Source organism: Populus nigra, chromosome 9 (genome assembly GCF_951802175.1).
Source record: "Populus nigra chromosome 9, ddPopNigr1.1, whole genome shotgun sequence".
Taxonomy (NCBI): Eukaryota; Viridiplantae; Streptophyta; class Magnoliopsida; order Malpighiales; family Salicaceae; genus Populus; species Populus nigra.
The window spans coordinates 16,636,906-16,653,305 of record NC_084860.1 but is presented as its reverse complement, the minus strand read 5'-3'; the positions used below and the strand labels follow the sequence as shown (position 1 = coordinate 16,653,305).

The following is a 16,400-nucleotide window of genomic DNA, read 5'->3' as shown; positions in this document are numbered from 1 at the left end:
ATCTCTGCAATTGTTTTGGTATTTCGTCTTCTCTTCAGTTTCTGCAATTTGGTATTTGAGTTAAGTTTCTGCAAAAAAAATAAAATAAAAATTGGAGTGATATTTTATCTTCCGCTTCTGCAAAATCTAGTATTTGGACTGTCCTTCAGCTTCTGCAATTTGGTATCAGCTTCTACAATTTGGTATTTCTGTTCTGTCTCTGCAATTGTTTTGGTATTTCGTCTTCTCTTCAGTTTCTGCAATTTGGTATCAGTTTTTGCAATTTGGTATTTCTGTTCTGTCTCTGCAATTGTTTTGGTATTTCGTCTTCTCTTCAGTTTTTGCAATTTGGTATCAGCTTCTGCAATTTGGTATTTCTGTTCTGTCTCTGTAATTGTTTTGGTATTTCGTCTTCTCTTCAGCTTCTGCAATTTGGTATTTGAATTAAGTTTCTGCAAGAAAAATAAAAAATTTTGGAGTGATATTTTGTCTTCCGCTTCTGCAAAATTTGGTATTTCGACTTTCCTTCAGCTTCTGTCATGGCATCTACTACCAAAAAGATTGTTTGGTTACGTTGTTTACTTACTGATATGAGAGTTTTCTTTTCTCATCCTACTCCTATGAATTGTGACAACCAGAGTTCTATTCAGATTGCTCACAACTCGGTTTTTATGAGCGAACTAAGCACATTGAGATCGATTGTCATCTTACTCGTCATCATCTCAAGCATGGCACCATTACTTTGCCTTTTGTTCATTCTTCCTTGCAGATTGCAGATTTCTTTATCAAGACGCATTTCATATCTCGTTTTTGTTTTCTAGTTGGCAAACTCTCGATGCTTGTAGATGCCGCATCGTGAGTTTGAGGGGAGATGTTAAGTAATATTTATCTAGTTTTATTGATTAAAGGTAGAATAGTATTTTCAGTTTAATCTATATATAATTCATTTGTATTTAAGTTAACTTAAACACTCATAATAAACATATCATTGAGAATTCTAACTTCTTTTTATGTTTGATCTGAATTACTTTAACATGACAGAACTCTTGCCTGTTACTTTTCACCCAAGAATCCTTTGAACTATCAAAAGGTGATCTGACTATAAATGGTCTATATGCTATATAATATGCATCCACAACCACCCTTTTCTCTCCAAAGGCTTAAATCAATTCTGATGAGAGAATCTCGAACAAGTAGGAAAGCCATTCACTCTGTTGTCTTTAAACGAAAGGGTATTGTTTAAAATGTCTGTTTCTTCAAAAATGAGACGGATGGGTGAGAACTCATTTTGGTCAAGCACTAAAAATGTCTAGGCAGCTGAGGCAGGTTTTTGTTGTCTAGTGTTTTTCAGAAAATTGCCTTCTGTTCTGCCTTTGACTGTTTCACTCGTAAGACTTGCCAAGAACCTCCATATTTGTTGAATTCTGGGAGAAGGGGAGAAATATCCCAATCCGTCAAGAAGAAAGACTTCTCCAGCTTCCATCATGCAATAACAACTATAATAATCTCTGGAAAGTTAACGAGTAGACATGCAGGAGGTCGTCTTTGGCCTGGTTATTAGCAAAACTTCTGCTTTAACCAAGTTCTATTAGCAGAAGGTGGCTACTTGAATGGATTATCAGCTCAGCTCAAATTTCTCTCTCAATTTCCCAAGTGGGGTCTTTTGTGCCCTAAATTATCAAGCAAAAGACAAAAAAAAAAATTAATTCAGGCATTTTAAATGAACAAGAAAAGAACCTTGAACTCCTGTTATTTCTGCAGCTTGTATCATTTAATGACATCAATTTGCTAAAATTTGTGAATACAACAATTACAAGAACTTTTCGCCTTTTCTGTCCTCGAAGCTGCGCTTAGCTCAACTGCGGAAAAAAAAAATGGAAGCCTCTATTCCTTCTAAAAGGGGCATGGAGATCAACAATGGACTATTTCTCACTTCACTGCATGAGCAGTCAACTTCGTCCAGTGCCTTCAGAATGAAGGAAGAAAAAAAAATCCGGTATCATGACCTCCTTCTAATTGCAAACTTTCTAGCCACTCCAAATATAAGAGCCTTAGTTAAGAGTCCCCGCTCAAGAGTACAAGCAAGAGCGACAGCCCCACCAATGACTAAAAACTTAGGCACATTATGCCCAGCAGGTTTCTCAGATGTTTCTCGAATTTCAATCTCTGATGAATCACTAATGCTGGTCTCCAAAGATCTCAGGTAGTCTGCACTCACTTTGGTGTTGATCTGAGCCATGAAAGCACTTCGTGAAAGTGGTGCGGCAGATGCTCTATGTTTCTGATATGCACGTAAACCAGGCTCCAACTTCTTTACAGCTCCCCACATACCTTGCCGAACTCCAAGCTTGGCAATTTCCCAAGGAATACCCATGTCCTCATGGTGGAACAGCATCACCTCACAGGCAGTCAGCTCACCATCCCCTCTCTTTGATTCAACTAGTTCATTCCAACAGATAGACATCTCAATCACACAAGGAACATGCTAGGCAACTCTTATAAAGAGAAATGTACAAAATGTGTATAACTTAGAAAAATGAGAGTATAAGTTACCTGCACGAATGCACCAGCTTGAATAGTACAGATCAACACGCCTTGGTTTGTTACGCCTTGGCACAGAGGAGCAAGGAACTCCCTAGAACATAAGAGACATGCTAATAAGTTTCTAGGAGAGGTAACTGTCTAATATGATCAAATACTAATTACACTTTCATCCCAATGGAAACATGAATACCCCACACAGAAAGTAAGACTAGCAACAAGAGGACAGTTAATTTGTGCTCACGACTTGAGCAGACACAACCAGGTTTGTCTTCCATTACAGTGGGATGAGGTTCACTGGTGCCTTCAGCAATTAACTCACACGGTAAGAACTAGAAACTTGCCCTTCGCTTAATAACCAACTATTGCTGCTCCAGGCATGTCTTTTAAAATTCAAAACCAAGAGTAGCGTGAATATCATACTTCTAAGACTAGGTAATCAAGTTTGATATTCATATGACATCTGAGTAATTCTACATAAGACTGATAATTCAACATCATAAGATCTCCCCTAAATGGAACTCATTATCCCCTTGTTTCATGATATACATTGCTCAGCAGATGTATATAATCAAGTTGTCTCTCTACAAGTACAATAAAAGGAAAAATAGAATATACAACTCATTCGTCCAATCTTTCTCATACCTTTGTAACACAATAGTACAATCGACCAGACTCCCAAATTCGACGGCCTATGATGTATTCTCTGTCACTACAAAAGAAGGGAAACTGAACCCAAAAAAAAAACAATAAATTCAGTAAAAAAACCACCACAAACAAAACATTTCATAGAAACAAGTGACGAAGGGGACACTCTTCCCACCTTGCGCACCCACTGGACCACCATGGTTCCTCTGGTAGGGCACTCCTCCAAAGTTTCAGCATGCACAAGCATGTCATCCCACTTGGCTCGAAATTCATCATCCCAAAAGAAGTCCCTCACCATTTCAGGAGTTGCATCCTCAAAAACAGTTCTGGTACGATATTGTGGAGGGCCAGTCTAGAAAATCCATTAAAACATAATCCATTTCAATCACAAGGGTTGCACATGTCTACCAAAGAGCAGCATTATAAAGCAAGAACTGGCATCGGTAACTACAACTTCATTTCCAAGACTGCATTAACAAGTTCAATTACACATATTACACAAATCAACACCAATTTGAGAAGAGGAAACCTACCTCAGGATCTCTACGCCAAGCTTGATAGTTCATAGTCGGTGTAGAACGATCCATCATTTGAATCCAAGCAGGACCTCCATCTTTCACTTCAACAAGCTTGCACAAATGCTCCAAATCATCTTCCACCACTAGATTTGGTTTTTCCTTTTCCATTTTTGATGAACTGCCCGATTAAATTCAACCATTTTAGTTTTTTTTTCCAATTCAATCAAATCCCACAAATTCTAATCATAATCCATAGCTAAGAGCATCTTGCATAAAGACATTAAATTTGAAACAGCAGCCAACTAACCTGCATTTAGAATTGAGGGTACGTCGCCCAGAGAAAGAGTCCGTTTGAATCCCGCCATCATCAGCAGCTCGAAAAACACAACTTGGCAACTGAAACTTCAAAATATTCAAACTAGGAATCATGGTACTCAATGATGTTGCTGAAAATTCCCCTCCTTGTTTAGCATCCAACAACATTTCTCTACTCAAATTGCTAGCCCATTTAGGCTTCCATAGCCACCCAACAAGCACCCCAATAGCAACAGCAACCCACAAAGGAATCGCAAAAATAAAAAGATCACTCAACACTTGACCAGTTGTAGGTCTATGCAGAATCTCCAATAAAACTGACCCTAAAGCCATCTTTAACCAATAAAACCAAAAACAACCCAGATAAATTAATCCCTTGAAAATCAAGAACAAACAAGAAAAACCCTCGATTTAATCCAAAAGAATAAACATTTAAAGCACAGGATTATTCAAGGGTTTTCAAAAAAAAAAAAAACACAAACCCCTCCGCTCAAAAAACAATGCAAAACAACCTCCACAACCCTAAAGAAAAAAAAGAAGACAAAAGAAGATATGGGTTTTGTAGAGGAACTGTCAGAGAATTGAAACGACAAATTAAAAACTCTCTTCTTGTTGTTTGAAAGGGATAAGGATTCAAAGATAAGCTGCTGATAGAGATGTTATTTAGATTACTGTAGGCCCAACATTTACTCTCCTTTTTTTTTCTACCTGGTACCACACAAACTGTGTTGTTGTAATAATACCATTAGTTACAAAATGTCACTTCCATTTTGCCCTTTTTTTGGACAGGTTGATGAATAGCAAATGTTGCGAGATAAATGGCAACAAGTGGATAAAATTCTTCTATCCTATAAACAGAAACAGAGATAGAAAATTGGTGTCTTGTCTCTGTTCAACAGTTGTCTTCTCTCTTGCTATGTTGTAATGTGTGAGGGTTTGAATGCGTGGAGAGTGTCTTCTTATATATGGGGGAGATATGGTCTGTGGTCAGTGGTCATACTTCTAGCAACCGCGTCTGGCTTTTTCTATCTCATTTATCACGTTTTAGGGTTGGCTTTTCTTGTTTATAAAATACATGGCAAGGTTTTAATGAGTTTTGATAGATTAATAATGCTATGAACATTGAAGATTGAGGTTGTATGTTTATATTTATGATCATTTTTTCGTTTTGATTGAGTTTTTTTTAGCAAAATTGACGAAGAAAATGATGATCCAAATGGTTAGATTTAAGGGTTTCCGGGTAATAATAAGACAATGAAAGAAAGGAAAAATTCTTTATATTCTTATTATATTATAATCTCTCTAATTTAAAGAAATAGACTTCATTCTTTCTATATATCTTTTTAATAGAGAAAATTGGATCGGTTATTATTTATCTTTTTTTATTCATCCTTCCATTTTGTAATTCTCATTTTTTTAATATAGATCAAAGAAAGTGTTTGTTGGAATAGATTTTTAATGGATGCATTACATAATAAATAAATAAATAAAGCTGAAGACAAAAATATTAAAACTCAATATACTATTCACTGTTTAATAAAATATTGTTCTAGCTGTTAAGGCATGTTATACCCTTGCAAAGATAAGAATATAAGTTTGATCCCTATGAAGTGTATTTATTAGAAGAGACAGCCACGAACCTCGAAAAAGACTAATTTTATCCTTTAAAAAAGTGTAAGAAAACTCAAATAATATATATAGACACACAGTGCAATAGTGAAATGAAGTTTTTGTCCTCTCTTTGAAAAAACCAATTACTTTTGTATAAAGGATATTTTGATTATTTTATATGGTATATTAATCATTAAAAAATTGTCTACTAATATAATTATATTTTTCATTTTTAAAGCACGCTAATTGACTTTGGAATCAAAATTACAAAGCTGGCAAAAAATAATAGAATTATCTTTTTAGTCATGCATAGTAAACTGATAAGTATGATTTGGGATAAAAAAAAATCTTGGGTTGATGGGTTTTCTAATCTTTTCCTTCAGGGTTTTTTTTGTAATTACTTAAGTAATTAATGAGATTTTTTTTGTCTTTTAACATTAATTAAATATTAATTAATTTGAAAACATTACTTTATAATTTAAGGATGTCAGTTAAAATAATCTGGCATTCAGGGGTATTTATAATTTGAACTCGAGCACAGTGAAAGGTCAAGAAGTCGGGCATCAATTTAAGTTTTTAAATATAGTATTTGATTACTTATTTTAGAATAGAAAACATGAAGATAGCTGGAATAAATGTAACATGTTCCTTGTTTTTTTTTAAATAAAAAAATCATTTTAAAAAATATATATCCACATTCATTTTTAGATCCCTACAATTAAATATGTTTTAATGCTTTAGGTGCCTCTCATAAATACTAACATACACAATAATAAAAGAAAAGGACGCAAAAATAATTCTAAAAAATATAATTTAACTGGTTAGGTTCTGGGTTTGCTCTTTAGATATTATCAGTTCGAGTTTCACAAATCTCAGGGCCACTAAAGGTTTACATGGTCGTTAACTTCAAGGCCCGTGAGATTAGTCGAGGTGCACGCAAGCTGACCTGGATATCCACGTTAATAATAAAAAAACGCAAATGCTTCTTATCGGTAAGATAAAGCTAGTATTTGCTTCATCGGGTTTTGACCGGGTCGCCCGAGTCAATTTTTTTTTTTTGTATTTCTGCATTTTAAAAGTGTATTTAGTAGGAAAAAGTATTAAATTAATATATTTTTTAGTGTTTTAAGATGAATTTAATACGGTGATGTCAAAAAATATATTTTAATATATTTTTAAACAAAAAAATATTTTATAATTTACATGTGTACATCATGTAATTAGATTTGAGTTTGTGGCCCTGCTAGTCTGACGCTGTAGTGCTCCTTCATAGTGGAGTTTTAACACTTGTATTCGAGCGAGCAACGTAGTTTCTGTTGTACATAATTGAGAAATAAAAACACGGCGAGTCAGGATTTCCTCATGCTCCTAAGAGTCCTTTTCATGCATTTCTTAAAGGGAAAAAGGGAGGCGTGGCTTCTTTCTAGTGACAGACATGCCTCACAAGCTCTCAGCAAAAGATGTCAACGCTGTGTGTGAATGGATCCTTAGCCTCCATTGGAGAATTGACATGGCTTGCTTGTAATCGTTCTGACTTTCAGAAAATGGACATAAAATATGAAAAAGAAGGTTGCCTGAATGGCGGTGGCCGAGGGCATGATCAAGAATCACGACTACCACTTCGAAAGGTATGTTTATTAAATACAGCATGACTCGGCAGGCATGCTGATACGGAACTGAATCTTTAGAAAATTCAAATTTAGAGTTTACATGGTTCGACTCGGTTGATTATCAAATCAATCTTCGACCAAAAATTAAATTTGTTTGATTCGATTGATTCGGCAGATGAATCTACAGCCAAATCAAAACTTTATTCTAATACCTCTTCAAATAATGGTATTTTTACTCTTAAAAAATTAAAACGATAATATTTTTAATTAACATGGGTTAACTCGCTCAATTTTTATTTCAGGATTTGAATCATGCTGGATTTAATTAAAAAATTATTTATCTTGTCCATCATTATCTTATCTTCGAGAAATGAAAGTTTGTATATGAAAATCTTTTTGATGCGTTGGTTTATGGTGCAAAACATTCCTAATGGCTGCTGCGTGCACTGGCCTCGAAAGGCTCTAGTGATTCTCAATTCAATAATCCAATCAAGTCACCTGAGTACACATTCAAAGATACAATTTTGGCCGAGATGGATGTGTGTGAATTGAATTGATTCACTATTGAAATTTCAACTTCTTCATTTTTTAAATCTACATATTCAATATATATAAGATTTTTCTTCGATTCAGAAGAAAAATTAGAAATTGAATTTTGATTCGGTACAATGTTTAAATAAAAAATCATGTGGGTTGGTTGACTAATATCAAACCAAGCTTTTTAAAATAAAATGTTTAATACAAGGAATTTCAAGGAAATTTTACTAATCCCATTCTAATCAAGTCTTAAATGGAGAGGTCACAAAGTTGATGTATTGAACTAGGACGGGTCTAATACCGAAGATCTAGCTTAGGAAAGCAAGAAAAAAAAAAACTTTTCTTTTATAAAATCCAATCTGTTTAAGACTCGGATTAGCGAGAGATTTCACTTCATTAAACAAAATCTGATTGGAGCAATTGTGAGAGGTAAATAGTTTAATTAGTCAGGTCTTAAGTTTAAATTTTACAAATTACAAGTTCGAGTCTCGTAAACTTCAGGATCATTAAAAACTTATATGATCATTAATTTCAGAACTCGTAAAATTAATTGATATATGCGCAAGCTAACCGAACAACCATATTAATCTTTAAAAAAAATCTGATTGGAGGGTGTATTATATTTTGCATATTAATCTAAAATATTCAATGAACTCCACAAAATGGTTGAGGAGGCGATCCTGCCAAATTTGATGTTATATATGGGGTCAGACTATGCTGATAATGACATCTCACCTCACCGACCACTTTTCGTGGAGTTCTTGCAATTAATATGAAGAAAATATTTTTTCGTCGGCAACTCTTTTCGTGTGATTGAATGCCTTGTGCTTTTGATCAAGTCATAAAATTAGCTTGTCATTACATCAAGTTGCTTCTTCTTCATTTTTGTGCACTATATATTTCACAAAATCAAAATTTATGCTTTTAAAAAAAAAAAAAAATAAAAGAAAGGTTTTTAAATTATTATTATTAGAAATTATTTTAAAAACTATCCGTTTATATTGATCTAGTGTTTCTATAAATGTATTTGAATGCTAGCAAAAATATTTAAATTTAAAAAGAACAAAGAATTGAATGGTGTGCATATATATATATAAGTTTAAAGCTTCATAAAAATGCACATTTTCAACATTTTTTATTATAATAAAGAATATTTTTGAACAAACTTGCAATATTTTATATTTATCCATAATATATTCGCCTTATTCATAAAAAGATGACTCACTCTTGATTTTTTTTTTTTGGGTTCATTGCAATACTTTTACCAATATTTATAAAGTAAAAGCATTTTCCATTTTTGATAGTGTAAAGAAAAAAAATTATTTGTCAAAAACTTGAATGATTAAAACTATGCGCACAACTAAAGAGTCTATTTGGCTGCTCGGTACTCCTGGAATGCAGACTCAGCGTTTCACGTGAAAAACACAAAAAAAATGATAATGTTTTTTCATGCTTGCAAGTTGCAAGCATAGACAACTGAAAGTCGACACTTGACACTATTGAAGCATCTCTGATTAAAATAGCAAAACCCTTTATTATCAAGTTATAAACAGGTCATAGCACCTCTACTAAATTCTAAGCCCAATAATTAATTCAGTATTGCCAGAAACCTGGCCATTAGACAAGAGAGAGATACATATATATTCGGAAGATGATCTTGTGCACACGTCCATTTCCATCCTGGATTCAATCTAACAATCAGAACTCATGGAAAAACACCATGCATCCTGCAGAATGTCCAGCCACATTTGATCTGCTTCATCCAATGTTTTGGTAGAATTTAGCTATTGTGATTTCCTACAATTCCTTGCGCTGTAAGACTCGGTATGTGTAGTGATTAATTTTCTTGATGTCTTGGTTAGCAGCAACAAGTCAGTCTTTGGAACTACAATATGTTAACCATATCTCTTTTCCTGACTTGACAATCTGTATGTGCAGTAATGATTTTAATCATGCACCAACCGTCGGAGGCATCCACAGCAAAAATCGGGCAAGTGGTGTTGTCTAAACCAACAGCCTTGATCACACATATAAAAACCATATTACAAGAGGGGAAGTTTCAGAAACTTGTATGCCAGATGGCTTCATCACCTTCCCCACATCGCTGGTGCACTTCCTCCATTCTCTCCACCGATTTACAAATGCCACTGCAACTCCAATCAAATGATGCAGCACAAGGATTCCCAGCTTGGGCTTTCCACTCACAGTCTATCACAGCATTGCAACTCCATTAGTGAAGAATCTTTTATTTGACTCTGATGAGACAAAATTTAGTGTAACATGCAAGCATTTTTGTACAAGGATAAAAAATCATGCTTAGTATGATATTTTGCTACAGTTGATGTGCTAGGAAAGAGGCTATCAAAATATTCAAAAGCATGCCATGCAGGAAGGGAACAAAGAAAAACATATTTGCATCAATCTTACCAGGTGCAGTCCCACAGCAGAGACTTCGATCATCAATGTGCTCAACGTCAAGACCAATAAACCAAGAGCCGAGTGAAACATCTTCATTTGCATATCTATGAAGTATGTGTCTGCAGAGGAAATGCCATGCACCAGCCATTCAAAAGGATAGCATCCAAATAGAAGGATGGAACAACACTGGGACTTACCTATTTACTGAGATATAGGTGGCTAAATCTTTGGAAATTGCATATATTTGCCCTGTTGCATGCCGGAAATACTTGTTACCCTCCTCACCAAATTTCCAATATTCTGGCTCATGGTACTTGACCCCTCTACAAATGGAATGCAGAAGTACATGAGTAACAAAGGTTAAATAATCTGAACATGATACAGTTAAAAAACTCGCTTCCATCTGAATGCTTACTTCTGTGCTAGTACAGGTCCAGACTTCATACAACCAATATAAACACGAGGCTTTGATCTATGACGTGCCAAGGTAGAGCCGACCATGCCTGTCAAATTTTAAAATCAAATGACCATACCAAAATACATCTCTCTGTGCTCCATTCTTGAGAGAATTAAAGCATTCAAGTAAACTAACCGAGATTTATGTGTACATCATCATCAACTTTAATATAGAAGTCAGCATCCCACATAGCAACAGCTGTTGAAAAATATATTTGTGTTTTCGATGATAATTCATGATAACCTTCTACATGATTCTGCAAAACATATTATGGTAACTTTACATAAGCAATTTAGAAAAACAACTGAAAACTTGTTTTGACTGTCAAAAGTGCTGGCAAATACATTTCAGAATAATTTTTTCCCAAACCAGTAGCTCTGGCTTTCAAATAATTTTTATCATTAATTAGGGCAAGGACTGGAAAGCTAGGCAAATGTTTCCACACGGGGTTCAAGAGAGGGAATGCTATAAAGGCAAAATTCATGAACTGATTTTGCAAATAGTTTCATAGCCTTTACTTGGTAGTTGGGTGGAGATAAAGGGTCAAACAGGTCATATGGAGCTTAACCATAACATACCAGTCTGAGGAAATCCTTGTGTTGCTCGTCTTCTGCTTCAACAGCACGATCCAAAACACCACCTGGAGATGCACTGTCAAATACAAAAGATTTCAGCATAATTAATAAGGTCTGTATCAACAAACTTTAACATTGAGCTATTGAGTAACCACAAGCCCTTTGCATACGTACCTGTGTCCTATAACGAATCGTATTATAATACCCTTTTCTGTTTCCAACTTCTTTAACTCCTCTCCTAGAGTGAAAAATAATAAAAATCATAAGCATATACTGACTCGTCAAAGCTACTACTGGTTTACATCGGAAGGAATGGTAAGATTTGGATTTAACCTTTGGGCATCCAAGTTTCTCTAATCGAGTCCCTTCGCTTCCGGCTGCTGAATGCAGTAATTATGCCCATGACAAAGAAAACCTTTGGTCGCTCCTTCAAATGCTCATTTCTTGATTTCATGACCATTGGAGATACATTCTCATTGTCACTTTTTGCAGCTCTTGCTGAAGCCAGCTGCACCTCCATTGAGGAGATCGTTTTGTCCAGTGCCCTATAATCAACATTATGAGGGTATTACATGATTTGATACTTTAATGCTCCTCTTCCAATTCAAAGTTACAGAACCTATTAAAACAAATAGCCTATTTATTTGGATAGGACAATTCATGTGTACTAAATTACATAAGTCATCCAGAATTCTTTTTGAAGCATAATACACCTGGCTATAAAAACTCACATGATTACATCATGAGTTTGAGAAACCTGAGAAAGGATGTCTCCTGCCTGAACAGCATTCTCCTGCAATACCATAAACAGTATGATCCACACATGTTACTGCCGGAAACAGAGCTTACGTAACAGTTTAGTAACTTGACTTGCCTGCTTCTGACAATCAACTGGGGAATGTTCTGCTGTTAACTGATCCTTCTTCAGAGATGAAGCTTCGTCGTCCATTTGGCCCGGATCTGGAATATCCCAAAACCTATAAAACACATGTAAGTGGCAAATCATACTAGAACAAAATTGCAGTAGGATTTATAGATGAAGGTAGCAGATGCATAAGTGAAAAACAGTAAAAGCTTAGAAACAATCCAATGTATGATCAATAGAATGCACCAGGTACAACTGCAAGATACTCTATCATGCTACATTAAGTCCAGCAGCTTGAGATATGGTGTTAAGAAAAATGGCAGCAAAAATTGGACTACTTTTCACTGGTTCATTCGAAGTAGAATCACTTAGCAAGTCTCATCTAATTTGCTGCCTTTTTTTCACAACATCACATTTTGGCTTTACACAGCACTGCTCGTGTAATTGTCATTTGGTTTGCCGAACAAGAAAAACTGATCAGATGCATTATACAGAAAATGAAGGTTTATGAGCTCTCAAACCAACTTTCAGATACACTTCTCAGTGGCATTGCAATAAGTCAGGGGTGGCAACCATTCTGTATCTTTTATTGTTGAAACATCATTCAAGTTAAATGTGATGAGAATCATTCTGTTTTCCATGCTGATTGCAATTAACTCATGTCTTCATCGGCATTCGCGTCAGAAAAAGAAGAAAAAAACTATCTTTTGATATCAATGAATGTTATGAGAATCATTCTGTTTTCCATGCTGATTGCAATTAGCTCATGTCGTCACTAGCATTTTCATCAGAAAGAGAAGAAAGAAACTATCTTTTGATATCAACTAATGTTATGAGCTTCATTCTGTTTTTCATGCTGATTGCAGTTAGTTCATGTCTTCACCGGCATTTGAGTCAGAAAGAGAAGAAAGAAACTTTGTTTTGAAGTCAGCTAACATCAAAGAAGGCTGCCATGATCTTAACCCCGAACTTCAAACCTTGAAAAATTCTACCCCTAATTATCAAGATCGAATGTCAATATTACCAGGCAGATCACACTAAGAATTTTCTCTTAATAAATAAACCCAAAATTTAATATTCAAATATGATAGCTGATTTCTCTCAAAAAACAACTCGGAAATATCTCCATACATCAAAATTTAAGAAAGGGCTCAATTTCCAACTTTGCAGATAATCACTTGGTAATTGCTCAAGACTTGTTCCACCACCAATATCCAACCAAAATCTCTTCAGCTACTTGACATTAGTCTACTCACCAACCCAATGACTTTCCTTTTGAAACGCGTCAGCTCGTAGATTGTCATTTCCTCGCAGGCCAACCAGTAAAGTTTTGGGTTTTCCAGCAATGTATGACCTTATCCATCCAAATCAATACTTAAAACATTCTCCTTACTCAGAATTCATTTCCCCGGGAAAACTATGCTCATTCTTCACCTTAAATCTCAGGCGTTTCAAAATACTAATAATATTGCAGATGAGGTAAACCATTGAAGAAAACAAATAAACCATCTGAATCTAGTTAAACAGACGCCTTGCTCCAGCAAGGATACACGTTTATCAATTCATTATTTGGTAACATACTAAAAGAGCAAACGTCCAATCTCCACCACCTCACCTATAACTTGAAATTCTGTAGACCCGGAAGGCCAGAACAGAAAAAAGTCCCAATCTTTTACATGGATTCCAAGAAAAAACCCTCAAATTCATTAAATTACAGCCAAAATCTACACAAAAAGAGTACATTTTGCATATGATTTCATAAGAGACCATGCAAGATTCTCCATCCTATGCATAAAGCAACAAAAGCACAAAAACAGAACTAACAACAAAGTTAAACTTTCCAAATCCTACTAAGATAAGCAACAAATCTAACAGCTGATCACTTCAAAAAGACAAGATCTTCAAAAAATTCACAAAAGAAAAGGAGAGAAAGAAACGTAACCTGTTAACAACAAGAACACCCAAGAAGAAACTGGCAATGCAGAAGAGAAAAACCCATCTGGTAGAAACTCCATTACTGGACTTATGAGGTCTGCTTATTCCCATCTCAATCTAACAAGCTTCAGCTTTAAGAAAGTTTCCTTCTTTCCTTAAAACTTTTTTGGGGGTGGTAGCACTAACCTACAAAGACAAAACAGGCGACCCCATTTCTCACAAAGACTGAGAAAGATAGAAGAGAACAACAAAAACAATGCCTGAACTTAATAGTTGTCTTAAATAATGGGAAACTGAAGAACTATATCAATATGTTGCTTTCTTTTAGTTTTCTTTTCAAATCCAATGAAAATGGGCAACAACAAACACAAGCTGTATAATTTAGGCTTGCTTTCACTGTTTTGTCACCGAGAAATATTCTATATAAAAAATAATGCAATGCCAAGTCACTCCTTCCTTTACTGCGTTGAAGTCACGTTTGTTTTTGCGATAGCAAAATATTTTTATAAAAAAATAAATATTTTGTCTTAAATTTTTTATTTTTTAATATATTTGTAAATAAAAAAAATTAAAAAATAATTATTACTCAAACTTTTATTATTTCTTCTTAGCTTTTGTTGTTTTTCCATTGCTTTTTTACTTGAGTAATGGACCACTAAGCTAGCTAGTGCTATATTTTTTTTATTATAGTTTATAATTGTAGTAATATGTATATATTTGGTATTGTGATAGTTTTTATATTTATAATTTAAAAATAAATAAATTAAAAAATCTATAAATTATATTTTTTGAAAAAAAATTGAAGTTTTTATCATAATTTAAAATAAAATACATAAATAATAAAAATCAAATAATTTTTGAAGTTGTGGTTATGTCAAAAATATTTTCAACCGTACCACACTAACCCTAAAACCTATATTAACTCATCAAGTCTTAATTTAAAGTTTTGGTATAGAAAAGTTTTGCTTTTAACTGCTTTTTTATTACCTAAACAATATAATTTTCATTTTAAAAAAAAACATGTTATTTTTTTAAAAAAATTATAATTTGGATTGACCCGTTTAACCCCCTGTAATACAAGTCTTGAGCCATGTCGTCCTCCAAACAGGATCTTATAACTAATGGTTTGAGAATATGTTATATTGGTGAAATATGTAATTCATGAGAGATTATGTGTAGATTTCTTGTTAATGTCTCTTGTTATCAGATGCCATGTGATGCATTTACTCTAACAACATCCTGTTTGTCCCTGTCCAAACATGTTCGAGCTCCAATTAATGCTAGCTAGGAGCCTGCCTCTCTCCTAGGGTTTTATTTTGGATATGTTTTTCAGTTTAAAACGTGGTTCAGCTGAAACCCTTTATCTAATTCATTGGATATTCCTGGGTTTGTTATAAAAAAAATATTAAACATTATTGCTTTAAATAAAAACAATATTTTTTATTGATTCGAGTTAACTCGTTCAACCCATTATTTTGAAATCTAATAAGGTCGAAAATAGAAGAGGAAGAACAAGAAATCATGGAGATCATTGGTGGTAGATTCTTGTTGTTGATGATTAGAGAGAGGGATTTTGATGATTGGGAAAAGATGCTAGCAGTTTTTGGCTGTCGGATTTGAGCCTTGATGATGAAAATAATGGTAGCATATGTCTTCAACTTCATGTTAGGTCATATTTGGAACAAAGGCCATAAAAAGGCAACAACCTCAAAAAAAAAAAATGAAGTCTCAAAAAACTGAAATCTATTTATGTGGTAATATTAATGTACAGTCCAAAATATTATTACATCTGATGATTAAACCATATTATAAGAAATTATTTCTTCATCAAAGTGTTAATTATAAGGGTCATTAATTTAATGTTGAGGCAGCTTGATCTTTCTCAAAATGTAGGGTTATGGGCTCCATGTGCTTGGTATGATGAAAATCTTGTGATATACTAATGCAGCTTGCAGCTTGCGCCAGTTGTTTAGAAATTAACATGTCTTGCGATGTCAGGATTGTAGACTTTTGTTGTGTTGGTTCTGGCGAGTATTTTGTTTATATTTTTTTCTAGCTACTCTTCAAATGGGAGGCTACTTTTAACCAAAGCAACACGATCTCGACATTAGTAAACTATTTTTTTATAGCAAGACTACGTTACATACAAATGATTTTAAAGCAAGGGTCATTCTCCATAAATGATAAAAATTTTATATTCTATGGCAAAGGAGACATTGTTGTTATGTTAAAGGAACAATATAGTAATTAATTAACTAAAAAACTAAAACCCGTAAGCTAAATACTACTCCGTTTATATTGTTTATATACTCACAAAACAATATGGATATACCGTACATTTTTAATAATTTATTTTAGTCTCTAAATTTTTATTTTGGGTAATTTAATCTT

The 16,400-nt window shown here is 34.1% G+C and overlaps 2 protein-coding genes across 3 annotated transcripts; both read right to left on the bottom strand.

The window, feature by feature from the left end:
• Positions 1-1,693: 1,693 nt before the first annotated feature.
• LOC133702649 (uncharacterized) lies at positions 1,694-4,928 on the bottom strand. The gene is made up of 6 exons (XM_062126954.1): positions 3,994-4,928; positions 3,702-3,864; positions 3,344-3,520; positions 3,166-3,249; positions 2,533-2,614; positions 1,694-2,418 (listed from the first exon to the last, which is right to left on the bottom strand). The coding sequence occupies exons 1-6, from the start codon at positions 4,332-4,334 to the stop codon at positions 1,979-1,981; spliced, it is 1,287 nt and encodes a 428-aa protein (XP_061982938.1). The 5' UTR covers positions 4,335-4,928; the 3' UTR covers positions 1,694-1,978.
• Positions 4,929-9,270: 4,342 nt separating this feature from the next.
• LOC133702903 (beta-1,6-galactosyltransferase GALT31A-like) lies at positions 9,271-14,402 on the bottom strand. Of its 2 annotated transcripts, none has more exons than XM_062127234.1 (11): positions 14,017-14,401; positions 12,084-12,186; positions 11,941-12,002; positions 11,543-11,754; positions 11,384-11,447; positions 11,213-11,285; positions 10,770-10,890; positions 10,593-10,680; positions 10,375-10,500; positions 10,187-10,296; positions 9,271-9,967 (listed from the first exon to the last, which is right to left on the bottom strand). In XM_062127234.1, exons 1-11 carry the CDS (start codon positions 14,118-14,120, stop codon positions 9,819-9,821), a joined length of 1,212 nt encoding a protein of 403 aa, XP_061983218.1. In that variant the 5' UTR covers positions 14,121-14,401; the 3' UTR covers positions 9,271-9,818. The 2 variants fall into 2 exon arrangements, with proteins under 2 accessions (XP_061983218.1, XP_061983219.1); XM_062127235.1 differs by having other exon boundaries at positions 9,879-10,014; positions 14,017-14,402.
• Between the last annotated feature and the right edge of the window lie 1,998 nt (positions 14,403-16,400).

Bases quoted from the DNA above. Each gene is read 5' to 3' on its own strand.
- LOC133702649 (XM_062126954.1), bottom strand. From the start codon at position 4,334: ATGGCTTTAGGGTCAGTTTTATTGGAGATTCTGCATAGACCTACAACT. The intron at 2,615-3,165 runs GTATGAGAAAGA...CTTATGTTCTAG, and splicing joins TGTACTATTGTGTTACAAAG to GGAGTTCCTTGCTCCTCTGT. The intron at 2,419-2,532 runs GTAACTTATACT...GGAATGAACTAG, and splicing joins AAGCTGGTGCATTCGTGCAG to TTGAATCAAAGAGAGGGGAT.
- LOC133702903 (XM_062127234.1), bottom strand. From the start codon at position 14,120: ATGGGAATAAGCAGACCTCATAAGTCCAGTAATGGAGTTTCTACCAGA. The intron at 10,501-10,592 runs GTAAGCATTCAG...TTCCATTTGTAG, and splicing joins GGACCTGTACTAGCACAGAA to AGGGGTCAAGTACCATGAGC. The intron at 10,297-10,374 runs GTAAGTCCCAGT...TTTCCTCTGCAG, and splicing joins ACCTATATCTCAGTAAATAG to ACACATACTTCATAGATATG.